This window comes from Corvus cornix, chromosome 11 (genome assembly GCF_000738735.6).
Source record: "Corvus cornix cornix isolate S_Up_H32 chromosome 11, ASM73873v5, whole genome shotgun sequence".
Taxonomy (NCBI): domain Eukaryota; kingdom Metazoa; phylum Chordata; class Aves; order Passeriformes; family Corvidae; genus Corvus; species Corvus cornix.
This window is the reverse complement of record NC_046341.1, coordinates 4747624-4775510: the sequence shown is the minus strand read 5'-3', so window position 1 is coordinate 4775510 and position 27887 is coordinate 4747624. Positions and strand designations below refer to the sequence as shown.

Here is a 27887-nt window from a genome sequence, read left to right as displayed (position 1 = left end):
ACTCAACAAGACTGTGGAGGACAAACTCTGGCCTTTGGCTTCTTAGGGCGACTGAACTGTAAGGCACAGAACACATCCCATCCTGTACTGGACCTGGGATATGGGAAGCACTCCTGGTCCTGCGGTTTAGACTATGATTTGGTCTATTCATCTGCAAAAACTAGGATCTAACACTTCTTTTCTTTCTAGAACTGCACAAAGTTTTTTCAAGTGCTAGAAAAGGAAAGCTGCTGTCATTATAAAAAATTATTTGTGGATCTTTACTTACCAGGATCTCCAGACCTCCACTTACCAGGACGGACTGTCCCCTGAATTATCATGCCACAATCTAATACTCTGCAGTTCCCCAAGAGGCAAGAAGGTACAGAGGAGGAAAGCATCCACTCCTCCACGTTCAAAGACTCGTGTATCAGGATCATTTAGATGGTGGGGCTCACTCTGTCCGTCCAGTCCATAGAGGGTGAGAGTCACCTGGAAAATAAGAAGGTAAAATGAAGATTTGCACATCTTGTGTGTTTATTTCTCTAGCATACTCTTCCAGTTTTCATCAAACCTAAGGGCTTTCTGGCTCAAACAGTGCATTTGAGCTGTCTTATTAATAGCCTCAGGTGCTCCATTATTCATCCAGTTCCCTAGACAAATAAACTCTCTTCCCACACAGTGGCACTGATACCTTGGAGGTTGTGGCTGCACCACGGCGGTGTCCTGTGAAAACTGTCACAAGGTAACGATACTGAGCAAACAGGTCATTGTCTTCCAGGACTGTGATTTTCACCTGCAGAGTGACACAGCACAAGCAGTGTGTTAGCAGTCCTGTAAGTACAGATTCCTGAAAGCTGTGAGTAGGAATTTGTCATCTTGTGAACAACGTTTACTTACCAGTAAACAGAGTGTTACAGGGAAAGGAGTAGGATTGGTTAAAGACTTCATATTAGAGCAGGCTAGGCTTAGTGGGCATTGGCCTGAATACATTGACTTTATTAGCTGGAGACTTACTTTGGCATCATCCTGGAGGTCTTTCCTTCGAGCCCAAATAACTACAAGCACATATATCAGAAAGATGAATCCTACAGTTGTCACCACCACAGGATTGTCCACAAATGTACCAAAGAGCTGTGCTGTTTTGCTGACATCTATGGCATTGGGTATGACAAAGAAGGAGCTCCCAAAGAAGGTCAGATGGTTGCAGAGGCACTGTGTGCTGCTAGGATTTGTTTTTGGTCCTACCTGAAACCCAGAAAAGATTGCTGATGAAACATCTGGCTTCAAAGTATTAGGTGACTTACCAAGCAAAGGAAAAGACAGTGCTGAGATGGAAAAGACAGTGCTGAGATTGGTTAGTTAGTGTAGAGAGCTGCTGTACACAGAATTGTTCAAGTTCCAATAAGGAATATTAATTCTAACACCTAACCAGTAAGGGGCATTACAATATATCATGGAGTTGTCAGAATGGTTCCATTTCTTCTTATGTAGAGGTTCATCCCATGAAATAGAAATGGAAATGTTGTTTGAAGCTTAGTTCAATATGACTAAACTTCTTGAGTTTATTAAAACATCTCAAAATGATCTTGTTTTGTGGTGTCAGTTCAGTGCTATCATTTTACTACATGATGGTGGTTATGAGGGCTGGCTTTGAAGTATAGAATAGACACATTGTTTTGTTTTGCTCTACTTACATGACATCCATAGCTGTTCCAGCCTCCCTGGTGCTCATCCCAAAACACACAGTGGGATGCAAAGCAAGTGGCATTTATGGTTAGCCCATCATAGACTCTGGAATCCATTCCCATATCTTGTAAAACTATGAAATAGTAGGTTCCCTCTCCAAAAATGAGTTCTTCTGGGCTGAGAACCCAGCTGTTTGTCTCACCTTGAACATAAATATTTTAGTTTCAATGTATATATAGAAAGGCTAATTCAGAAGTATGCAGCTGTATTGCATGTAACAAATAAACCAAAGAAACAGGTGTGAAATCATTCTTAGCAACTCATTGTTCAAAGCATCCCAATCTTTGCTCCTGTTAGTGAACACTTTATTCTACAGATAGGAATCTTGAAGCATGAGGTTTCTTTCCAGCTAGACACCTGAACTCATGGCCAAGGCTCATTCTGCAAGTTCATGGGTCACTAACCACTTATCTTACCTCCAGAAGATTTCTTACAGAACAGATGATTTTTCATATCATAGTTGGTCTCATTTGGGTGATACCCATAGCCCAAGTAAAGTATTAGTGGAATGTCATGTTCAGATTCCAGGTGGATCACTATAGATGTGTTTCCTGAGGTAACATTTACTTGAAAAGTACTATAATTGCCCAGATTCAACAGAATCTTATCTTCCTGTGTTGCTGAAAGCCTTGGTAACATGATCTGTTTTTAAACAGAAAGACATAGGTATAAATACAGAAAAGCATTTTTCTTCTTAGCATGCAGCCACATGCTAGATTTTATTTTTTCATAACATCAGGAAAGCATGGCCAGCAAAAATATCACTTTCAAAGTAGTTTTCTTGATAATGTCAACTAACCTCTGAAAAGTTAATTTGAAACCTGTGTAGACTCATCACAAAGCCTATGACCATTAGTGCATTTCTGAACTGAGAACTGTGATTATGACTGAGACATTGGCTATGTGAAGCACATGTATGAATGATTTAGATGTCAGTTTATACATGGACTAGGAAGCCAAAGAGTAGTACAATAAATACAGAGGTTGGATGATGAAATCAGACTTCACATTGTGCTTTGGGATGACTGTAATCTGGAGTCTGTTTCCACAACCATTAGCATTCTTACATTCATTTAAATAAAGAATAAAATGCCTCCTTTTTAAGAAAAGACAGAAATATTATTTCATTCATCACATCACACAAATCCTTCCATCACAAATGCAGACAGCATCATCCCATTATCTGACATAATGAACACTACCAGCATCTGCGTTCACCTCACAAATTATAACACAAATGACAGTTCATTCATGGAGAAAGGAAAAAAATATGAAAAGAGGGTGAGGGTTAGAAAATATTGGATTTACCTCAATGTTCTCTTTGAGGTTGCTGACTGGTATGGTCAAACCATCCAGATCAGTTAGACTTAGACCTCCCACTGTTCCACTGATGTCAAAACTGATGTCACTGGAGAAAAAGGGATTCATGGCAAAGCTCACCATCTGTTAGAAGACATTAACTATCAGACAACTGAGCTATTGTCAATATTTCATTATGTTCACATTCTGAATTGCTGAACAGTGGGAGCTTGAGCTCAGACCCAAACAGGAGCTGACCTCCAAAAAGCCTGCATCCAGATTTAAATAAGACTCTACCGTATCTCTAAGGTGGGTCTACAAACCTTGAAAGTGATTTTCATTCTGAAATGTGTACAACAATCTTTATTGTTTCCATGCACTGTCACACAATTTTTTAGCAGAGTTGGAAAAGGTGCAAAGAAAACAAAATGTTTTCAGGTGGTCTCCTGAGAGGGTCAAATCAACTAGAGAAATCCTTAGGAAATTTCTTATGAAAATATGACAATTACATGCAGTCTATTGTTCTGAGGGAAAAACCACCATGTCCTGATTCAGATGAGGGATGTAGGGATGTGCTACCATCAGCACATTTGTCTCCTGCAGGATCTGAGTGCCCCACACTCATGTATTTCTTCCTGAGATGAAAGAAAGCTGCTGTAGGTTAGTTTGAATGTAGTAATGGACTCTGAGCTGTTGCATCTTCCTCAGAGCATAAGATGTAAACAAACAGCGAATAGATTTGTAGGTATTGACTCATTCCATTGCCTGCTCCTGCCATGCAGGTGTGAATCAAAGTGTACGTAAGGGACTGATGGGATGGGGAATTTAAGCTTTCAGTCCTCCTAAACAGCCTCATGCAATTAAGATAAATTAGGCTTCTTTGACCAAAAAGATTCCAAATTATTTTCTTGACATGACAGGAGGGATGACGTGTGCTTGTCTGTTCATTGTAAAAGGATAAACTATTGTAAAACCATTAGATCAGGAATGCAAGCTGGATATGAGATAGAGTTAGATAAAAGCTATTTACCCTTATATCCACTGTTTCATCATCAACTCCTGAAACATTGAGAGAGGAAGCAGGTGGGAGAGTAAAGCTGGCAGAGTTGGAATTGGAGATGTTAATGGATGTGCTCTCCATCTTTTCTGTTTGTAATCTGTCCAGTTAGGGTTGGGCATAAGCAAAGCAGAATAAAAGAGAAAAAAATAATAAAAGGGAAAAAAACACAAAGAAAACCCCAAACATCAATAGCGTGAACTTCATATCTACAGAGAAAGCTTTCTCATTTTGTAACTTAGGTACAAAACTATTTCTAACTCTGCCAGTAAATACTTTGTACACGAACCTGTCCCTGATGCAGTACTCCTCAGAACACTATCATAGAATCATCAACAAAGGGGTGGAATTGGCATATCTAGAGAGGAAGTTGTACCAAGATGTACTTATTTAAAGACTTGGTTTATGTGTGAACATGCTCTTGATTTGCATGCACAGTTTGATGTGGATGAAAACCAGGCTCTCGGGGAACAATTTAGGGATGATTATAAGTAATGGAGAATGCTCATCAGGCTCCTCAGGATTATATTTGCTTCTGCCAAGCTGGTTGCAGTTCCATATAACATGTCATTATTGGCTACTTGGAAAAGATAAAAACTCCTAACTGGCATGAGATGAGTTTTCTACATAATTTCAAAAGGAATGGACTGCTGCCTCATTCAGGAAATTGTAGTAAATTCTTGGCTGGTTAAAGAAGACACAGCATGGGCATTTCTAAGGTGGTGTCCTGGAGTCCAAGCTGTTCTTACTATCAGGCACTAACAACAGCCTTGTTGCACTATTGAAATTGTCATTATGCTACAACATTTAGTTGGTTCCAAACATTCTGTTTAAGCACAATGGAATTGATATTTGTAGCTCTCAGAAGCTTCAGTGGGAGACACTGCAGCTGTTACCTGTGCATATACATTGTGGCAGAAGGAGAGGTGAGGACTGTTGGCTCATCACCTGGTACCTTCCCAAACAGAAGGGCACTCTGTAGATTTTCAACTGTACTTAGGAGCTGGTGTGACACTGAACTCTGGAAAAGGGTTAGAGGAGGAAACTTACAACAAAGGTGCTCAGGGTCATCAAGCTGCACATTATTTGTCATTGCTTCATTTTAATTTTGGTGTCTTACTAAGCTGAAAAACTTGGTAATGGGATCCTTAATCTCAGAGAAGGTTATTCTATTGCAATTCAATTTCTGTAATTCTCATTGAAGCATTGCAGACAGCACATAAATGTCTTACAGATTTTACATTTATATTGTAGTATTTATAACTTCTACACATCGAAATTACAAGCATGAAATCAATCCATATATTAGTGTACTTTTGTGTATTAATGCCCTTTAGCTGCACACTTCAGTGTTTAGTTACTTGGAAAAGCAGGACCTAATTGCAGATCAATTGTGTATTACGAGTGTGTTATTGTTGAGGAACTTGTCCAGTTCATAATCTTTTCTCTCAGGTTAGATTTATTTCATCCCCACTCTCTCACTGTGATGAAATTAAAGTATTTATATAAATTTCCTGTTCAGCCCAGGAAACTCACAGAGTCAGCTGTGAAAATTCACATATAGATAGGAAGGGGAGAACAAAATAAAGATGTTGCATGTTTCTGAACAGGTAATCAGAGCTTTCTGCCCAAGTTTAAGCAGCAACCAGAGCTGGATCAAGCTGTGAAGTAGTGGTGGCAATCGTGAATATTGAATACCTGTGGCTTCCTTGAATTAAGGGGCAAAAGGAGGCAAATCTGAAAAAAAATCACAATGTGCTTGTCATCGATTAGAGGTCAGAGCTGATGCTGTGTTCTCCAGTGCTCTGTCCTGTTCAGCTTTCAATGTAACAAGAGGCTTCTATCATCTTCATTAACAGGCATTCAGTCTAACATGTCTAACTGGAGAGAAGTTCTCTCTGATATTCAAGTCCATCATGGTATCACAATGAACAGTTCCCACTGCCAATTTAAAAATATGAGAGGCAGCAGAGCTCTTAAAAACCTCCCAAAGCAAACAAATATTCACACATAGTACAGTACAAACTGGACCAAATCTAAATTACCTGTTCTGCCTCTGGCACTGAGTTGTTCCCAGCTCTGATTTCTACAGAAGCTTTAAGAACATTGCTCACTGCATTAAACAGATAGTTGGCTGCTTGCTTTAACTCCTGACCATCTCTGCTGTGCTCTGTGTTTACAGCGAGCAAGGAGGCACTGACGTGTTTCAGAGTGTGGCTGGCTTCCACCTGCATGAGAAACACAGGGAGCAGTTTATATGTGCTGGCACTGCAAATGACAGAAGTGACACTTGTGTCATTTACTGAATATTGCAACATTAGTAATCTCTTGTGACTATTAGTGGCTAACACTGTTTTTACTATAATTATTTGTGCTGGGGTAACACTTCAAATGCTAATAAAGGTGATATACTAGATGGTACACCAAAATGGAATACAGGCATGAAAAATGCAGCCTGCTTCTACAGATGCAATCCATAAAAAGATTAATAACATCTGTCTGTCGAACTCTGGGCAAGGATAGCTTTTAGATGTACAGTAATGTAGCAAATTAGGTTGTACATTTCTATCTTTGTGCCAAAGAAGAATGAGTTTTATGATTTTTATTTTGTGCCTGGATGCAGCTTTGTGACTGTGAAACCACTAGCCAGATTTTAGCCCAGGATGGTGAAGGGGCCAAGCAAATTCATTGCAAGCTTGGACACATCCATTCCCACAGCCTGTGAACGCTGAACAGCCTTTCTGTAGGGTGAGGGCTGGACCTGAGCTATGTTCTTGTCTTGCCAAAGTTAATCACATCCTGCTGAAATCCTCCCAAGCCATTGTCTGGCTCCAACTCTATAATACATCAGAAATCAGGACAGCTGTTTTTATTGCCTGCATATTTGGGAAACTTCCCCCAGTGACAGTTTGTTCTGTCCTGCCATATGTTCACCCCATAAGCATAAATAGCATCATCTACTAATAATGTGATGTTGCTGGGTAAGATTCAAGAGACACTTTTGTGAGACCAACCTGCACATTTGTGCCCAGTTCCTCTGGGTGCTGACATCTTCCTTGACAACCTACCTATGTGCATTTTGTGGAGTGCCTGGATCAGGGATGAACAAGTGTGGGCAATTCTAGAAAAACCCTCTTGGGGCAGTTGTTCTTCAGGGTTCTAAAAGTGTTTTACAAGAGAAAACATGCACCCTGATACATTTCTGACTAAAAGTTAGGAATTCTATCTCAAAAATGTGTGATAAATGTAATGCTTATAGCCTGGATTGCAGAGATTGCTGAGACAATATCTGAGACTTGAATTTACTTACTCTGAACTGAGTCAAAATACTGATGGTCAAAATGCACATTCTGGTACAATTGAAAAAAATGGGTAAGACCAGATAATTATAAGGCACTGAAGCTCTTCCAAGGTCAGTGGGATAATTAGAGTTTCTACTATAAGTGTGAGGAGATAGAAGATGAATTTGTTCTTACCTGTGCTGAGACAGACAGCTCTTCACTCCTGTAAGTGATTTCTTTCAATACCTCTGACATCTTCAGAGCAGTCTGCATTGATGTTATGTTAACAACAGAGAGAGTTGTCAGCATCAGCCCTCGGAGCTTGGGATGAAAAGGGATAATTAGGCAAAGGAACAAGATGCTAATTAGGACTGTAAAAGTAGTGCTGTGTATTGACAGCCAGGCATGCCGTAAGTTATGCAGTGGAATAAGGCTCCACAACAAGGATGATTTGAGCTGATATTAGCTCTACTGACAAGATGCCACTTGCTCCAGTAATTATATAATCATGAGTTTTATGTTACCTCCCAGCACAGAGAATTTATACACTTAACATCCATTAAGAGCAAGGAGAGTTACTTGTGAGAATTTGTACTAATGTATGTGAATTACTGTGTAAATGCCACTTCCAGAGAAAGCAGAGCCATGTGTGATTGATATTATTCAAATAATGAATCCTAATTGAAGGATACATTGCATTTCTCTAGATCTCTTCATCTGAGGCACTCAAAGCACTGTACAAATGACTGAAACATCAACTGGTGGCTAAAATGGACAAAAGAAAATTACCTGCCATCTAATGCTTTTGGGGGAAATTAGATGGGATATTTATCCCACTGGAGAGGCCATTTTATCTAAATTGTTTTGGAAAATCAGGTTTAGATTAACTAGTTTAAATTAATGAAATAACAATTGAGAATTAACTGTTTTACTGATGAGTGATAAAACAATTTACATAGGCAAATAGTGAAAACTAGCTGAAGCCTGTGCCAAACACTGAGACACATGCTAGAAACTTGAAACCTTCATTGATTTCAAGTGGTGATATGCGAGCTTTTTATTATTTAAGAGCTGTCAAAGAATATGATGGGTCCATTATATGGCATTGTACTGCAAGAAAGCAAGTGTTTCTCTGACCTCTTTTCGTGTATTTGTCTGTAAAGACATGTTAAAACTTTCCTCTTGGATCTGCTGATTAAGGACAGATGTCACTGACTTGTACAGCTGGAAAAGACTCATACTGTTGTTCCCATCTTTTAGGATGGTGTTTGCCTTGTCAGATATGACAGCCTGCAGGGTCAGGTTCCCATCCATCATATCTGCAGGTCCAACCTGATGAAGAAATCAGATATGCTCTCAACATTGCCAATGCTGTTATAATTTTCTTTGAAAAGCTTCCATGATCATCTTAATGACAGCCTAGATAGAGTGGGACATAAAGTTTTGTGTCTCCCATTTTAAATGTTTTATTTTTAATGGCCTAATGAGGATCTCCTCACTGGGGCACTGGAGAAGAAACACGAGGCTTTTGGGGCCTACACAGAGCAGTTCCAAACTCAGTAAACATGCTTACACTGCTTGATCAATGTCCAAACAATTCTTTTAAACTTCTGTTCTAGAAAAAAGGGCAATGGAAGATCTTTTGACCTTGAGCATACAGAGAATAGTCTCTGTTAGACAGGAAAATTGTGATTATGGCACTTTCAGAAGGAAGTAATATATCTAAAACGGGAAGAAGCTCCAAAAGTCAGTTGTGGGTTACTTATCAACTTGAGAGTTCTTCAAATAAATGAATTCTACCGTGTACCTTCACTGAAGCATTTGTTTGAACAGTATCACCAAAGTTATTGCTGACAATAATTGTCACATGTAAAATAAAATTATTTTCCTCTTCTCCAAGTGGAAGATAAACTGGGAAGAGTCCAGGATCCGGGCTACAGTCCAGGAGAGAATCTGAAACAAGAAAGAAGGGGTCATCGACCGGACACCACAGAGACACCTCCTGCTCTCTGAGAGCAGGGGACTCAGGGCTTGCTCTGTGCAGGCGTGGTTCACTCATGATCAGTCTCCCTCCAGAGCAGGGCAGGTTGTGCCTTTGCTCTTATTGGAAGAAACCCGACAGTTCACCTGGGGACTTACTTGGTGTCACATAGAAGCAATATGTGAGCTGCCTGCTGGGACTGGACTGGCCCAAATCCTCCAAGCCGGGAGCACTGCAGGAGACTCTGAAGGCGGTGAGCACCGATCCATGCTCGGGTGACACGGCACAGCCGGGGGCTTCGGGTGCGGGCACGGTGCTCACCAGGAACCATCCCTCCCCGTAGCCTCGCTGAGTCAGTGCTGGGAGGGGAGGGAGCAGAGCGTCAGCCAGAACCGTGCCCCAGCAGCACCAGTCTGCAGGCGCTCATCTCACCTGCCGAGCAATGGGGCTGTCTGCTCAGGCACCACACACAGCAGGGTGGGCCTAATGAGACGTGGAATGCTGCTACTGAGTAAACCATAAGAGGAAAAGAATTATTTCAAATATGTTAAAGTTTGCATTATAAAACCAAGCTCTAATATTTGATCAAGCACTTAACGTAACTTCATTTCCGATGAGCCTTAACAAAGTTATTAACAGCTTGGAGTAAGATAACTGAATTTCTCCTGCTGTGTGACACCCCAGAACAAACTTATCTCTTCATTATTTTAAAGAACCCACATATAAAGTAACACCTTTCAACTTGTAGACTAATTTACCTTCAGATTTGTCAGTGAGGCTATGCATGAGTGACGTCAATGTGATGTCACGTCAGCAGAGACTATCTCAAAGGAGTCTGAAAAACACTAAGACCTTGTTAGCCCCTACCTGTTATTTTAATCTGAAAAGCTTCCCCCTGTGTCTGCAAGAAGGAGCTGGTCATTCTCAACACGGATGTGTTGCTTTGAAGCAAATTCAAAGAGTTCTGCTGGAAACCGGTCAGACCACAGGCTAGAGGGAGAGTTGTAGACTGGAAAAGCAGACAGAAAAGAACATATGGTAGTAAGAGGCCCTTTGCTGTGCTTTCTATTGTGATTTATCAGGAGCAGAGTGGCAGTTTGGTGCCCTTTATTATAACCCCTCCCAAACCAGGCACCCCATTGTCTTGGTCTTCACTAGTATTTTTAAGGCATCTGCTTGACAAAATAGCCCTCTGAGGCCATATGGCTTTGTGGATATTTATTTTTGTGTGTGCAGTATTTCTGACAAATCTGGTGCTCTCACCTTGTTTTGGAACGTGTTATCTAAATACCAGTTATAATATATGGCCTGGGAGTCCTCCTGTCCAGAGACACTCAGAACAACATCATCACTAACATTCACTGGTTTGCAGTTTGCCTCACATCTGTAAGGGAGTAAGATGGGGATTATACACAGTATGAGATGTCTAGGAGAAATTTCAGACATATCTTATGACATTTATTCCCGTTGTTTCAATGAGGCTAGCATATTGAAATCTTCAACACTGGAAGGATATATTGGGGTCAAAAACCCTAAATGGTTTCCAGAAGAATATTATTCAGTTTAGGAAAGGTTTGTGTTCAGGAACATGGACTGAAATTTCAGCAAGGCTCATTTGGTCAATAAATTTTATAATGGTAAAGTGTAAATGGATTTAAAAAAATAAGTTTTCTTTACTGTGAGGGTGGTGAGGCCCTGGCACAGGTTGCCCAGAGAAGCTGTGGATGCCACATCCCTGGAATTGTTCAAGGCCAGGCTGGATGGAGCTCTGAGTAACTTGATCTAGTGGACAGTGTCCCTGCCCATGACTGAGGAGTGGAACAAGATCATCTTTAAGGTCCCTTCCAACCCAAACCATTCTGTGATTCTATGATTCTAAAGTACAATATCACTTTATTATCATTATTATTGGTAACTGTGGCCTTGTACTATGCTTGTGCAATAATAATATTAACCAGTGAATACTAGGTTTAAAACCAGACCTGATTTCCAGTTGCAGTTCTTGTTTTGCAGTCACATAGAGACATTGCTCATCGTGCCTCTCTCCATTGCCGTGGTTTCGGATGGTAATCCTGACAGTCACTGCTGATTTCGGAGGAGGAAGGCAGGAAGGTGGGATTTGCACCTCACTTTGGTTGATTAGGATTGTCTGTTGCTTCACACATTCATTCCAGGCAGGCCAGCAAGCTCCTGCACAAACATATCCTTTATAGTTAGAACAGCATCTTATTAAGGACTTTCCTGCCATAAATTTCAAAGAGCTTTATAGACAAGTTTCTTGAACACAATTTAGAGTCGGTAATCTGGATTCAGAGTACAGGCTTTTTCAAAGTCGTGTATGAGGTCAGGGATAATTATGAGGACAGAACACAGATGGCCTGAATCCCAATCCCATTTTCAGCCAGAAATGTTTTTGCATCATGTTTAATGTTAATTATTGCTGTTTTATTGAGACACATGTACCTTGCAAATGCCTAACTGTGGAAGTCACTTGGGACTAGTCATTGGCTATGAGGGTGAAGCTTAGGACAGGTAGATCTTGAAAAATCGAAACCTTTGGGAGAAGACAAAATGGAGTACTATGCCATATTATATACCATAATTAGTTTGATGCCAAAAACAGGGTTAGGTAGCAGACATTCTTTATGTACAGTGAGTGGCAAACTTTAAAGCCAGAAAATAAAGCATCCTTTAGTCAGATTTTCAACACTTGATCTGACATGACAGTGAATTTGTTGCTCATCAAATACAAGTTGGTGAAAAAAGTTCAGGAAATGTACAAACCACAGGTCCAGAGAAAACTGGAATTATTGTTGTTGTCTGGCCAGCCAAGTGTAACAGTTGTGAAAGGATCCACATGGCGACTCGGTTTAATATATATTTTGTGATCCTAAATAAGAAGTAAATGTATGTAAGAACAGGAGCGTGTATTAACACACACATACATTGCTTCTTTATAATGAAAAAGGTCTGAAATTTTAGACCCCAAATCACTGGATGCAAATCTGTAGTTTAAATGATCTTTCCCAGCTCAGAGGTAGTATGGAAGTAGAAGCTATGGGAATAGAAGCAGATGGCACAGAAAAATTTTGTGGCAATGTTCTCCCAAATACAGAATTGGTTTACGAGTGTAGCTCCCATTTTCAGAACTAAGTACTTAGGAAACTAATTCCTGTTAATTCTTCCCATCTGGACCAAGACTTCTTGCCCTCAAACAACCATTTGTCTTCTAGTACATCCCCTTTTTATCTGAATTTGATACATTGCAGCTACAAACAAAGAGAAGAAGGGGTAGCTGAGTTTGTCTTTCTGTGCAACAAACTGTGATAAACTTGGGTTTGGATTAGATTTATGTTCCTCTGATGCAATATACTCCTACAGGCAATTTGTAAACATGATGGCTTCTTGTGAAGCAGTATATCTCCCATAGCAGATGTCTGTCTGCTAGCATTAAAAACTAGGCCTTTGAGATGATAAAATATTCTATCTGGCATTTTTATTATTTAAATTTGGACAGCTTCTAGCCATTGGTGTATCATTAACTTCTTAGTTTGTCATAAACTGGAAAAATTTTCATTGCAAAGTAATTTAAACACTCCAATACAGAAGTAGAAAACACTTGGTAACAATATGAAATATATTAAACTCTTCTTGAAGGATCACCCTTCAGAGAGAGGTTTGCATTAGTCAAGTAGGCGAATTAAAAATTCATCTAAACACATTTTAACTTCCAAAACTGAATTGTTATGAAAAGTTCATCTTCTTTAATCTTTTTTATGAATTATAGATGGAATGCCTGTAAACACATTTGTCTCCAAGACTTTTGGTGTAGATTTTGTGTTAAGCCATATGGTGAACAGAACATCTAGTCCATAATTTACTATGCTACAAATACTTTTTTTCAATGTCTTATACGGCACTTTCACTGGTAAGAAAAATTTCTAAGCAATTTTAAAGAAAGATCCTTAAATAATACTTACATTTTTCTTTTGGGTATTTGTTTTGTAGCTGCCTTCTTTCTTAGCAGAATCTGTTTAATGCAAAAAAGAACAGAATATTTTAGTGCTACCTGTAAAGCTTTCAGACATCCTCAGTGAATATGACTTAAATCCACAGGATTTGACTACTGACAGTGTGAAAGATGGGGCTGTAAGGATCAGACCCTAGAGGTGTGATAAATAGTCCAATTAAATAGGTAAAATGGTAACAACAGGCTTATCACAGACTGTAAAGGAGATGATCCTGATTCTTCAAAATAATGGTATAAATCAGAATATATTCACAGGAGGTGATGGAGTTTCACTGATGTACAAAGGAAAATTGATGGAAAGCACTGGAAAAGTTTCAATACAATTAGTGCTAAGGTTATTTTATTTCTGGTATAATCTGCTCTTGTAAATGTAAGGAGGAGCCATCTAGAAGCCATTACTGACAGCAATTTATGAGACTGCTGTGATGCAAATATTTTCTGGTTTCAAAGCTATGTCCTGAGCCATAAACTTCACTAATTATTTCTAGGACAAACAGCAAATGTGCAATGTATTACATATACAGAGTGATGCTAATTTATGACTACTTCAAAGTCAGAGAATCTGCCTTCATCAGGAACAAGCCTCCACAAAAGTTTTCAACACTGTTGCTGGAAGGAAAGTGATTACTAGATGCAAACCATAAACACTCTGTGAAATGCTCTGATTGCAAAAAGACACTTGTGTGGTCAAAACCAGCATTGTCAGATTAATGCAATTACCTTTTCTATGGGAACTATTTGCCAACACAGTGATGAATCCAAGATCCAGACTCATGTTTGAGAAGGCATTCATGGCCACCACTTTCACTAGAAAATTACCTAGAGAAGGCAAAGGGTCAGTTAAAAGTAGCAGTGGGGCCAGTCCAACAGATTTGAGGTATAATGTCCAATTTGTAAAGAAAATTCCATTCTTTTCTGTTAAGAGTTTTCAGGGGGGTTTATGATGGGTGTCCACTGCTGAAAGGCTTGTCCAGGAATATTTTTTCCCTTTATCTCAACTTTTTAATAACTCAGCTGCCCTTTTCCTAGCCCTTGTCATGCTACTCTTTGTCAGCTGACTATGATACTATCACACAGGAAACTAGAGGTGTACAAACACTGGAGGCCAAATGAGTTTAGGCATCTTGAGCGAGCAGCTATTTTGTTTGGAAATTTCTGCCTATGGATGTTCAAATGGGTACAGGGAGAACAAATAAAACTTTAATATTGCATAATTAAAAAATATGAAATGAAATCATAATTAACTTCTACTCTTCACACTTTGGCATGGGATTGGAATAGCTCATTAAGGGTGGAAACTTTTTTGTCTTCCGCCACTGTTAATTAACTCTTAAGCACAATCTCCCTAATTCCACATTTTAAAGGTTTTGACTATGTAATAATGGAAAGATAATATTACTAAAAAGTTTATTCATAATTATCTCCAACAAAAGTCATGTGTTGGAAACGGACACACAGAAAATTCCCCTTTTCTTTGTCATCTCTACTGAGAACTCCTCAGATTATGAATTACTTTAGTGTAAAATGCAGAGCAGTCTAAACTTGAAACATTATGAACAAACACGAGTAAAACACTTTGGTATTCAACAAAATGTCCTCATTTGTGCTTCAATCAGATGGTGCTATGAAAAAATAAACCCTATGTCTTTTCACTATGTCTCTTCCATTGCCAGAATGAGGTGAAGCCTTGCTTTCAGTCTGCATATGCAGACCCATTTGTCAGTTCTGTTTTGTAGCTCACTTACAAGTCAATACGCCCGTGCTGTTCATCCTGTTCTGCAGACTAAGTTTGAGCAGTAAGAAAAGCTACCAAATTCTGCTGTACATTACTGTCCCCTAGCCCAGGATGCTGTGACTCTTTATGTGAACTGTACTCATCTGTGATGTCCTGGCAGCACAGGAGGTGTCAGTGTCCTGTACCTTCTGAGGGCACGGGAACGCTGTATGTCCGCAGCTCCCCACGAGGGCCGTCTGCTTTGTGACAGTGGGTTTTGTTGGATCCAGTCACCTCAAACATCACCTTCTCTGGGGCACCACGGGACACAGAGACATTCACCTCCAAATCCTCCCCCAGCTGCAGAGTGTGGGAAGCTACTGCAGCTTGAATTCCAGATACTGGCTCAATTAAATGAACAGCAATACTCTCGGAGATCTCTGACACCGTCGTGTTCCTGGATGCTCGGATTTCCAGCTGATGTATCCCTGGGCCTAGCAGCTCTTGAGAGGCACTGTTGAGTGTCAGGTTATAAGGGACAATACCTTCCCTTGCACTGGATTCAGTCAGCGTCATGTTATCTGCTAACATACTGTAGGTTACCCCATTGCCTGCAAAAACATAGATGAAAATTTCTTACAGCTTCTGCAATAGACCAACCACTTCCAGCTGCTTTGTGCAGCATTCCAGTGCTTATACTGGAGTCACAAGAACCCTGCAGCAATGCAGTCATTTTTAATAAAGTCATTTAAGGTGACTTAATGAAATAATGCATTTTCTGCTGGGAATGTTTTGAGAATTCAAACATACATTTCTGAATTTTATTTTTTCCAGCATATATGTGGCTTCCAGGAACTTGAAGTGAGAAAGAAATGTACACCAGCAAATGTGTCCAGCTCAGAGTGGAATCCTCTTACCCTAATCAGAGGAGCATTTCCTTGAATTTCTAACTTCAAATACAGAAATATTCTGACTGGCATCACATGGATTTGTGTGACTAAAGTTATGCTCTTGCTGTCAGCTTTGTGAATAGGCAAAAATGGTTTATACTTATGTTTTAGGTGGTGAAATATCTCTGAGAAAGAACCCCTCCAATGGAACTGAGAGAATTCAGTTGCAGGAATACAACAATTAGAGGGAAAGCCTTCACTAAAATGAAGGATTCTTTTGCATAATAAAAGTCCTGCTTCTATCCCATGGATGGCAAAATTTTTGTCCTTCCCTTTAAATCACGCAGAGAAATTATCCTCACCTCCACTGAGCTGAACTTGGATCCACAGCACCTCCCCATACAGCGTACGGCAGTGGGAGCTGTTCCCAGTTTCATACTGGCTGTAGCACCCAGTAATGCTGAGCTGATCCATCTTATCTTGAACAGTCACCTGCCTCTGTGCCATCACGTGCCATTCGCTGGTGGTGCACTCCACAAAAACAGTAAACTCCCCAGGAGAGGAGTACCTGTATGAGATGTTGCTGACCAGTCTAGAATAGAAAGAAAACAACTTCTTGTTGTGGAAGAGCACCCTGGGAAGTCCTTTGCCTTACATGGTAACGCTGGTCACATCCCCAGATTTCATTCATTCAAATGTCATTCCTACCACTAAGACAAAATCTGATTTTTAAATCCAGCAGAAAAATGTTTGATCTTTTAAAGACAGGATTTTTATGCAATTAAAACAAAAGAAAAACTACAGAATTGCCTTGTTATATTTTAATTGTTATCAAAAAACACTCTTTAAACTTAAGGAAATAATATTTGCTTGTTCTTTGGCAATTACTGCCATGTTTTCAGTAATTTTGAGTCTTAAGATCTGGAATAAATACTCTTAGAAATAGGAAACACTAGTATAATAGAAGAAAGATTGTGGTTGGTAGCTTAATATAAAATTTTGTATTGATTTCAAAACAGGTTTTTGCAAAATCCAAGTCTCTTGTATGTATGGTCTATTATTAAGATATCTAGTTTTTAACATCTCATTTGTGAGACTTGGAACATTCAATAAAGTGCAAGCAATGAAATGTACTGTTTGTCTGAAGGGAAATGAAGGCTATATCTTACTTTAGAGGGTAGTAAGGATCAATAGTGTGACCATCTCCAGTGCTAATGGTACAGGAAAGATTCCCAGAGTATGGTGAGAGCAGCCAGTTCAAAGTGACCGTGATATTTTCAAAGACAAAACATGTGTCTGTCATAACCAGCTGCAGACCTGAAAAACAGAATGATAGAATTTAGTGCAAGTGTTGTCTACTTTTCTTACAAAATTCAATTAATTTTCAGGCATTGAGAGCCAGCCTGCTCCAAAACAGAGCTGGTATTGCTGCCAATTTGTGTGCATTAGTGGTGTGACAGGGAGCTGATTCTTTTTCATATCTACTGGTCAAGATTCTTGTTAGAACACAATTTCATTTAAGTGTATTTTATGGGTCTGAACTTCCAGACTTTGTATTCTACCCAAAACCCTCAGTTAGGATAGGGAATCTACGTTTTTGTGCCTATTTTTAGTGGTCACCACTCTTCCAGTTTCTTCCCTGAGGATGGAACAGTGATTTTTAAGATAAATATCAGTGGCCACAGTGTTACAGAAAAGAACAGGACAGAGTTTTGGTGTTGACAGCCCCCTCCCTCTTACCTTCCTTGCAGTGGTATTGAATAGACAAATAGCTTCCCAAAGCTGGACAAGGATCTCCGAAGAAAGTGCCATCTGCAGCCACCTGACAGGCCTGGAGACCGTGACATTGGCCTGGAAAGAAGGAGTGTTTCAGATCAGCTAATGGCTTTTGCCTTTACTGTCACAACAGCTCGGATGAAAGATGACTGAGAAACAAAAAAGGCAGGAGGAGCAGTACCATGTCACTGATTTCTAGAAAAATTTCCATATCCCTTTGACTTTAGTGTGTTGCTTTCTGTGTGGCATTTCTTAGCACCATTTCATTTTATTGGAACAAAGCTGAATTTGAAAAGGTACCAAAAAAAAAGACTTCTGTGTCTTGTTTAATTTTGGCTGGAAGCCCTAAGAATCACGCTGGGGACAGGCCACAGTCAGTGTTTAACCTCCAAGCCCTTGGCTCCAGCAGGGTGGGTGCTCGACACGACAGGCAGCAGCAGGTCCTTCCTGCCCTCATGTCCCTGTGGGTGCCAGCCTTTTCACCCCTCCTGGTTTGGAGTTAGGTTTGTCTGGATGTGTTGCCTTCCATCTCTGTCAAACCTTGTGTATCTGAATTTGTCAAGGAATCAGGGTGTCCACATATTTTCCTCATACAGTGAGAGGAGCCAGGCACACCCTTATCCTTCATTTGCTCCTCCCCACCTCTGAATCTTTGCTCCTTACAAAACCTCTCCTTTCCATCCAGCCTCCTGTAGCAACCCCCTCCCTGTCAGAAGTTCTCTGCTATTCCCTTCATTTTAGGAATAATCCACTTTTCCATTCACTAACTCTACTGCAATACAAGATAAAGCATTTGAGGAACAGGGAACTTCACTCTGTGTTTCCGACAAGCAGTGCTGTAAGATACCACCTGCTACTTCATCTTTGACACTGATCCAGCTGCAGCCTTCATCTCTTTCATCCTGGAGAGAAGTCTCTGACACACAGTAGTGAGGGGTCTTCCGCCCATAGAAGCTGTCTTCAATTTGAATAACTTCTCCTGATCCGCACTGTACAGTGGCATTGTATTTATCACAAGCAATGCTCTGGCCAGATTCTAGTAGGAGAAAAAAAAAACCCCATATATTACCTTTTTGAATTTCTGAAAAATCCTGCTACAATTCTACTGCATGTCCCTTTTGTTTTGTTTTTCTTTCTTCTCTTTTCTCCCTTTTAAGCTAAACAATTAACAAAATTCAAGAAAATTACAAAAGAATTAAACGTTTTTATTTTTAAAGAGTCAAAATTAATGATTTGTGGTTTTACTGCCTTAAAACATTGAGGATATTTTCAATAAGCAAAAATATTTTAATTATAAAAATAAATAGTATTTTTGTGGAAAACTCTTAGCATGTTTGACTTGAAATACTGGAAAGTTTAAAGTTACTCCTTACTTCCGAAACAGATTCATGGATTGCATAATATTCAGGTAATTGCTTTGAAGAATAGTTTGCATATTAAGTATGGGAGCTGATCCCATTTCTGCTACAGAGACTCCTTTGTTCCTGTGTGATATTTGACTGACTTCATTCGGCAGGACTGCTCAGATGAGTAAGGTCATAGCTCTAAATGCATACACCTCATTCTTTGATTAATCTGGGACAGTTAATTATCTTTCAGAATTTTTAGTATCGTGTAATAATCAGGATACTTAATACCCTGAAGAGGAGGATGCGAGTAACTGCTCTCGTATGAGAATGTTGCAAAAGAATGTTTTTGTTTTGGCTGTCCCAGGTTTAAATACACTGTCCTCCAGTTGCTGTTTGGATCATTCCCCTCAAGTCCCTTGATTAACAGCACCAGTGTGTGCACACTGCAATAATTGTGTGCTATTGTTATCTAAAGGGTAAAGCTAAGCCTGGCTGTAACTATAGCAACATGATCAGTTTACAGATTAGAGCTCTCTAAATAAGCTTGAAAAATAACTCGCTGTTAAATTCTAGTATGGAGTGTTATCTCATGCATTTTTTTGTTCTCCATATGAAGATTTCTCACAGTATTTGCTGTCTCAACAACTTTTACATGGAGACATGTACAAAACTTGGTCTGTGTTCCTATGTACAAACCCTGATTCAGTACATATATATTTACTACAATAAACTACTAATCTACGGAACACCAATGGTGGAATTGCCTCGATCTGGTCTTGGTTTCCTGGGTAGTGGAATGATGAATGTAGTGTAGGATCTTGTTGTTCTTTGAATTTAAGGGGCTCTCAGTTAGACCCTATGGTAACAGATGATAGTTTCCTCACAAACAGACAGTTGTCTACCATGATTGTAATGGAAAAATAATTTTAGTCTGCTTTTGCAAGGAAAATAAGCTTAAGGGATTGTGCTGTCTGCCAATTTCCTCTCCCCCAGTTATTTTTAATGTTAGTCATCTTCAGCCGAATTTGATATATAGATATAAACCTCCAACCACCCTAAAATTTCATGAAATGCAGTATCTAGGGAGAAGAGAAAGAGTTACATCAATGCCTCTGTGAGGAGTGGGGATTATAACCCTACATTTACCTATTCTGTGATGTGGGATTCGACTGGCTGGCACACACAGCTGGAGCTCTGGAGCAGCTGCAGGGGAGAGAGCTGAGGGAGTGAAAAGTGGTGGAGGTCCCAGAGGTGGGACGTGCTGGAGATATGGGACTGAACTGGGAGTGCTGAGGAGGAGGGCAGGGAGGGGATGTGGAACAGAAAATCAGGATAGGAAACAAAACTTTATTACCTTTGTTTATTGCAGAACAACTTGTTATTTATGTCAGTAGCAGTAGAGTGCTGGACAGGGCAGTAGCAGTTCTAGGGCTTGTGGAAACCTGTACTTGATTCCAAGCCTTTTTGTATTAGTGAGCCTATAGCCAAGCTATCCTTCCAGGGCTTGTGACACCAGTTCTAGCTGCAGTTTAAAGTACTCTTGTGCAAAGCATGAGGAACACAAATTCCCCTCATGTTGAAAGGGATGATATTGTCATCATTCCTTTCCAGAACTGTTTGTTCCAAGTCACAATTTAAGGGACACAATGTCTGTGGATTTTCTGCCTGAGCACAGGAAGTACAGGTTCCTGTCTGCTTCCTTAACCTGGGGAAAAGCTTGAACTTCACCTGATGGAGGGTCTGAGAAGAAACAAGAAAAACTTGCTCTCTCTTTTGCTCACTCCAAGCTGCAAGGAGGTGGTGCCTCTGGAAGCCTGCCTGTATTTTTGCTTCAGTTACAGATGGAAATTATTCTGGCATACATTAATGAGTGTTTTTGCAGGGCAGCCATACAGGTCCCACCTAGCCCAGGTGCTGTGGTGTTGTGGGAATTTATTCTTGCAGCCATGCTTTAATGGAGCCAGCTTATGTCCACTGAAGGTGTGGACAGCTACACATTAGATTCACACGCAGATCCATTCTTATTTTATCAGCCCTCTGCTGGAACCCTGGTCCTTAATGTCTGGTTGCTGAGCACCTACATCTCTCAGATGTATTTGTGGGTTCTTCCTTCATTGGATTAGGTCTTACTTCAGCACACTGCAAAAAGAGCACCCGCTGGGGTTGTACAGCTTTTTGCTTGTTCACATTTAGTAAGATTCATTAAGTTATTTCCCAGCTACTTTGAAAGCAACAAGGCAATTTATGCCCCATTGTGATCATGGCACACTCATTTCACTGTTCCAGCTGTTGTGTATCTTACCAAACTCGCAAATGAAGTCGAATTCCTGGCTGCAATTTTCAGTCACACCCCACTGATACTTGGCATTCTTCAGGATGTACCCACATGTGGATGAGAAGGGAGATGGCTGATCCTTGTACCAGTTACTGTAGCTTATATTTGAAGTGTCCAGCCAAATTACTGGCCCTGTGAAAAAAGATATTGTGTCCTGAATGTTTATTTTCCTCAGCAATACAATTAGAGTCAGAGCCTGCAGCACAGGACTGTAGCCCTGCTCCTATTGAAGCAAAGATGGTTTAGTCTGGGTAAGGATCTTCAATTACATTTTATATTTAACCTGATACAATCATGAAACAGACACTGCCACTTCTACCTGCGTTCCCAGCCTAAAGATTTCACCATTTCCCTTGCATCAGACCTTGCAGCATTTCCTAGTGGGACGAATTGGCTTCCACTGGAGACCTAAGCCAGCACATTTGTTTCACTGGGTCAGCAAGCTGGTCTCATTCACCATGTATTCACAGGATCCAAAGGAAAGGGTGATAGCATGCAACTAGGAAGTGAAGCAGGCAATTCAAACATCTTAGTTTAAATGTGAAGTTACAGCAACAAAAGACACAGGCTTTTCAGCAGATATCTACAAAGAGACACTGCATTTTCTACAATGTTAAAAAAGCATCATGTGCTGACACAATTTTAAGGACATGATTTTAAATCCACCTACCATCAGTAGTTTCATTCAGCAAGGAGTTTGAGATCAGTCCTATCCACCATTCCTGATCCTCGGCAATATGTTTTTGCAAGAACTCTTGCGTTTCCTCGTTTTGAATAAAGACAAGGTGCCCTCCTCCTCTCTCACACCAGCTCTGGGCACTTGTGAAGGTTTGCTGGAGTCTAACAAACTCGTAGCATGAATGGTTGAAAGCTTGCTGGTACTTCGAACAAGGTATTCCTTCATCAGTTGCTTCCTCCCCAGCCAAGCCCACAGCAAGAGAAATCAGAACTGTGACTCCCCGCCACATTCTCAGCTCAGTGCCCTGCATCGCACTCGTCTTGCTTACCAGGGCACCACTCTTTTTGCTGCCTTCTTCAAAAGCTTGAGATGTCATCCTTGTCATGTCATCAGCATTTCTCCTTCCTCTTTGCATCTTGCCACAACAGCAGCAATAGAGCATGGAACAGAACAGAACTTCTAATATATAATTGTGATTGCGTCTGAGGGGTGTTGCGCTGATGCTAAGCCCATGCACTGGCCCTTTTGGGCTCTATTGTATAAATGTCACATCCCATGTAAGATCAGTTTGAAGAGAAGACATTAAATCATTGCTTTCCTCATGAGCAGAGAAGATAAAGTTGATATATGTTGCTGTTGGACACATGGAAAAGTGAGATAAAGCTCCTCCATCAAAGGCTTCATTGTGTGAACATTAAAGTTGGAGGTCTTTACAACAGCAAAGAGATACAAAGTGAGAATGAGAGGAGAATGAGAAAAATGAGAAACACAAGGAGTTATGGGATTGGAAAACACACTGCTTCTCTAGATACATTTAATTGGTCTGGATTGCTTTATTTTTAATAATTATTGTTGGAGGTGCTTCTTTTGCATGCGAATGCAATGTCTATAATTATTGTATCATATCCATCCTGCCCACCTGTTTACGCATGTGCAGATTCATCTCAGCTGTTCCAAATAAGTTTCATTTTGAACTGTTGTGTCTGCTTAGAATTCTACACTCCAAGCAAAATGCTCCCATCATCCCTTAAAAGATAAGCTGCTCAACTATTTAGAGCTACAGTATTTATACCTGCTGGGAGGCAGAAGAGAAGACCATAAGTTAAAACAATGATTTAGGAAAGATGAAAATATTGCCTTAATCAGCAGAACTACTTGGGAGCCCTATGTGTACATTCCAAGGGCTGCTGATGGACTTTGGGAAGCAAGCCCAGTAACATTTTGGAGCTGAAATCTCTAAATACATCTCAACTTCCTTATAAAAGATATTCATCAGGTTTACAAAGCCACCAGCTTAGTAGAAGCACAGGACAAATAAGAATTTTAGCTATTGTGATCCTCCTGTCCTTGGCATTAGCTCCATTGAGTTTGATGCCATTATTATTAATTTATAGCTCCATAGCCTGGAACTGAGAGAACATGCACTTATATTTAGACATGGATCAGTGAGCCAGTTACCACAGCACAGAGGAATCAGTGCTGCGTGATGGATTCCTGCCCTGCAGAAATGCCTCCTGCATTGCACTGCTGGGCTGAAGGCAGTGCCCATCACTGCAGAGTGCCAGTCCAGCTCCAGCTCCAAGGCTTTCTGCCAAAGTCAAGTACATCCACTGCATCCAGTCAACATGTAAGGGTGAACTTCAATCCCAAGACCTTTCTGGACCTCCAGTCATCTTGCCCAGCTGGAAAAAGCAGGACTGTGATCAGGGTTTTCAAGATAAAGTTAATAGGGAAGTGTTTAATGGGTAGGAAAATTGTGGAGGATGAGATGAAAGGAGAAGAAAATACCCTAGGCTAGATGTCTTCCTTCTCACCACACCTATAAATCAAGACGTCAGCTATGGAACCCTTGGAGCAGATCCCACATGAATTTCTGACTGATTAATGGGGAGAGCTTATGGAGCAGCTGAGATGTGAGTATTCGGACTGGATTTCCCAGCTCTTGAGAAGGCAAATCAATATTCCAATTAGCTAATTGGCCCGGATACCCATTCCCTTCCTGGATGAGACCATGTAACTATGATTATCAGCTGCTTCTGTGACAGTGATGTCACAGGTGATGTCTGCAAATCAGGAGTCCTTTAAGGCCCCATACAAAACTTCACAGGCTTCAGTTTGGGAACGCCCAATCCAACTATTTTATATTCAAGCTGTTACAGCAGTCAGAGCTGAGGGCAGCTGCTCTTCAGTCAGTTGGCCACTGTATATTTGCATGATGCTTTCTCCAGACTCCCTGCTTCTTCTTGGGTCCTGCTGGCTTGCCAGACTTTGCAGCAGCTGGCAGCCAGCCCTCCCACTTTGTCCTTCTAGATATGAGAAACACAGCCTGTTTTTGAAAGCACAGGTGTGATGGAGGAGACTGTACTTAAATGTACAGGTGATACAGACATTTCCAGGAGGAGATTTTGACTCACTTTTGTGATGAATGTATTCTGTAGCATCATCCAGTTCCTTCTCTGCTACTGGAAATCCAACTACATGAACATACTGCTAAAAATGCCAGGGCTGAGGGTGCCACAGGCTCTCCCCTGTGAATCTGCTCCAAAGTGATTGAAATTAATGGAAGTCTTGTCTCTAGCTTTGAAGGATTTTGAAATAGGCTCTGAAAAAGAACAAATAATGTTTGGAAATGTCTACAAATAAAGCCAAGCTCTCCAAGTGAGTCTACTGTTAGCAATTTCTAAAGCAATGTGCATTTTTTTCCTAATCTACGGTTGCTATAAGTTACTCTTCAGCTGCCTGCAGCAGATGGAAAGTAGAAGAAAGACAATTTCCCTCTCTGGCAGTTTGTTGACTTTATATACTTTAGTGCCAGGAAAGCATTCTGTCAGTTTATTCTGTTTACCACAAGAATGAGAAAAGCATTTACATGAAAAGAAAATACCGCTTTTAAAGCATCAAAATTAGCAACTAGGGTCTTCAGGAAGACAGAAACTTCCGAAAACCCTTTCCACTCACAAGAGAGAACTCATTTGATGTTGAGTAAACAACACTCCTTGAACTTACCTTCTTGTGGGAAACATCTCTTTTGCATTCTTCCTCAACAGAAAGACAATTTTTTTAAAAATAGTTTTCTTATGCCAGAAGTCATTGACTTTGGGGTGGTCCTGATCTGTACCCCAGTGCAGATCACAGCTGCATCGTGACAGCCTGAGAACATCCTGTGATTCAAACTGCAGCACTGCAGAATATCTTGACAATCCATAATAGAGACCAGAAAGTGCTAGATCTGAAGAATTAAGGAAGTGAAGAACTGCTAAAGAGAAGGAATAAATCACACCCCTGTTCATTTTGGCAGTTGTTCATTTGCCTTGAGGAAGAGCAAGTAAATTTACTCTCTATAAGAGGATATTACCATCTTTACATTCCTGAATATTACTGAATGTAATACACAGATTTTTATCAGGAATATAAACATCTTTGTGTTCTATTAATTGAATAAACATAAAAATGGAAAACTGATTTCTATTACTTTGACTTTGAGGTAGAAAAAAGATTATTTTCAGGTATCATTAACTTGAGACAAGATTATGAGTAGTCCATTTTACTGTGTCGTGTAAACTACTGCAGAGTGAAGAACATTTTTACCCTGATAGGTAGGAAGTACTGAGTCCTGAACAGACTCTACACCTACACGTACACCTTCCCTCTCTTCAGCTGGATTAAAAATTCCCATTTGCCAATTAGCTTAAGAAGGTGATCACAATCACACTTCCTTCCTTGCTCCTCTCCTGTGCTGCTTGTCCTGATGGTGAGACCAAGTTATTGCTGACTGAAAAGGGCTTGGTCTTGTTGCTTCTACTGACTGATTTTCCATGAGGCAACACACTGAACTTACCAGTGATTCCCGCCAAGTTGCAATTTTGATGTTATCTTGTTTATAAAAACAGGGAAAACATTTCTTATCTGTACAGGGTGCAATAATTAAATTAGGCTATTTATTAGTTCATGCCTGGTGTGATGGGGTCAGGATAAAGATAAGTAGGATTACGTTCAGGAGCTGTTGGGTTGAACATAATTTCTGTTTATAAAATGTGTATGGCTACCTGGGTAAGTCACCTGGAGAAGTCCCTGAGGATCTTCTCAAAGGAGCTGTCCCTTTGGAAGTGTCTGGCATTGCCTTTAGGCTCATGCCTGGCCTTTCCTCACTGCCATACAGTTCATGCCTCAATCCCTGCCTCTTTCCCAGCTAGTTCCCCTGTGTTATTGCCTTTCAGAGCAGAACTTTGGCTGTTAGGAAGAAGGGGATGAGTGTGCCCCATAAGAATGTTTGTTGAGCTGGAGTTATTGATGGCCACATTGAGCCCCAAGTTCAGACAGAAAGGAGCAGAACTATCTCAAGAACCTGATGACCCCTCATGTGCCCTTGTGATCATGTTTGACTAAGTGGCACAATTTAGATCTGCCTATTAAGATATTAATATTGCCTTTATATCTTAATCACAGAACTGTCCAAAGCATTAAAGGTGCCCTCCTTGGGTAAAACATTAACTGACAGATACAAATGGACTGAACTTTGCCCAGCACACATAGACGTAAAATAAATTGCTTGGATCTGAATTTACAGCCATTACAGTGTCATCATCTGGTGTCTCTGCAGTGTCTCCAGATTTCCACAAGTGTAAAACTGGCCAGACTTCTAAGGTGTTTCAGTTTCCACCTCTTGTTTGTTTTATTTAATTTGGTTGCACATTTTTCTTCTGCCTATTATGAGCTATTTCAGAGCTTACAGGCCATGGAAAGAGAGAGAAAAAAGCTCTATTGCAAGCTGTTTTCATTGATAATGTCTCTTATGAGTAGATATCCAACACCTTACAAAAGAGATCATCTTCACAATTCCCATAATGAGAGGGCTGAAGGTCCAGCAGCCTCTGTTCAGGAACACAGTTTTTATGTTAAGCCCTCTACACTCAGGTGCCCTTTACTAAAACCAGAAAGCAGTTCTTTTGAGTTTTTATTTATGTTCCCCCAAAGATGTACTGTAGGCTACCAGGTAGGATAGAGTGCAGCAACATTAACTTCTGTCACTGTACACATTTGTGACCCCATTTCCACACCTTCAGTCATGGAAGTGAATGCCAACCTTCACGCTGTCATTTTGCCCACTTGAAAACACATGACTGAATTGTATAATTTACATATTGAAACATGTAAATAGGGATGTTGAAAGGTGCAGATAAGGTTATAGAAGTCTTACAGTGAGGAAGTTTATGTGGATGCTGTTTATTTGTTTTAATGTCTAATGTTTAAATATTTGGGCATTATTATCACTGAGCAGGCTCAGTCCGACGAATACCAGTGTGGGTAGGCCAGCAGTTCCATGCCTCAGCATTTGAAGAATTTTAGTATTAAGTTACATTATGTATTTATTTTAATGGACAATTCAGTATTTCTTGTGATATGTATTAAAACTATGACAGTAAAAAAGAAAATAATGCTTTTGTTTATCAAAGAAATTGTGAAGTTTTGCAAAAAACTCCCCCTCCCCCAAATTAGAGTCTTATCAAGGAAATTAAAATTCCACAAAAATAGTTATTTTTGTCCAAATAATGAACAAACCTGTATATGATCAAAACTGTTTTGACCCAAATAAAATCTGGTCAGAATAATATAGGGAAACTATTGTTATTTAAATTTGAACAAACTACATCAGTAATTTTTGCAATTATATCTGGACAGTGCAAGAGATGTGTTTCTAAATAGTCTGGTGGCAGTTTTGTGAAATGAGATCATGCCAATAAAAGAGTATTTAAGAAAGATAAGAACTT

At 40.1% G+C, this 27887-nt stretch overlaps 1 protein-coding gene across 7 annotated transcripts in view; it reads right to left on the bottom strand.

Moving 5' to 3' along the window:
- The window catches only part of PKD1L2 (polycystin 1 like 2), a 39048-nt gene extending 13597 nt beyond the window's left edge, over positions 1-25451 (bottom strand). For 2 of the 7 annotated variants that reach the window (XM_039558350.1, XM_039558349.1), the window contains exons 1-27: positions 25126-25448; positions 22111-24721; positions 21408-21572; positions 18607-18792; positions 17721-17831; positions 17150-17297; positions 16343-16572; positions 15297-15701; positions 14097-14195; positions 13327-13376; positions 12131-12236; positions 11329-11536; positions 10610-10730; positions 10214-10355; positions 9505-9705; positions 9173-9318; positions 8503-8697; positions 7561-7686; positions 6130-6312; positions 4981-5105; positions 4058-4184; positions 3037-3171; positions 2145-2370; positions 1677-1870; positions 997-1227; positions 674-775; positions 293-471 (exon numbers count right to left, since the gene is read on the bottom strand). In XM_039558350.1, the coding sequence (XP_039414284.1) occupies positions 293-471; positions 674-775; positions 997-1227; positions 1677-1870; positions 2145-2370; positions 3037-3171; positions 4058-4184; positions 4981-5105; positions 6130-6312; positions 7561-7686; positions 8503-8697; positions 9173-9318; positions 9505-9705; positions 10214-10355; positions 10610-10730; positions 11329-11536; positions 12131-12236; positions 13327-13376; positions 14097-14195; positions 15297-15701; positions 16343-16572; positions 17150-17297; positions 17721-17831; positions 18607-18792; positions 21408-21572; positions 22111-22561 (4592 nt within the window). In that variant the 5' untranslated portion in view covers positions 22562-24721; positions 25126-25448. Of the gene's footprint in view, positions 1-292; positions 472-673; positions 776-996; positions 1228-1676; positions 1871-2144; positions 2371-3036; positions 3172-4057; positions 4185-4980; positions 5106-6129; positions 6313-7560; positions 7687-8502; positions 8698-9172; positions 9319-9504; positions 9706-10213; positions 10356-10609; positions 10731-11328; positions 11537-12130; positions 12237-13326; positions 13377-14096; positions 14196-15296; positions 15702-16342; positions 16573-17149; positions 17298-17720; positions 17832-18606; positions 18793-21407; positions 21573-22110; positions 24722-25125 lie in introns of all 7 variants that reach the window. The other 5 variants (XM_039558346.1, XM_039558347.1, XM_039558352.1 and 2 more) reach the window with 5 other exon arrangements.
- Between the last annotated feature and the right edge of the window lie 2436 nt (positions 25452-27887).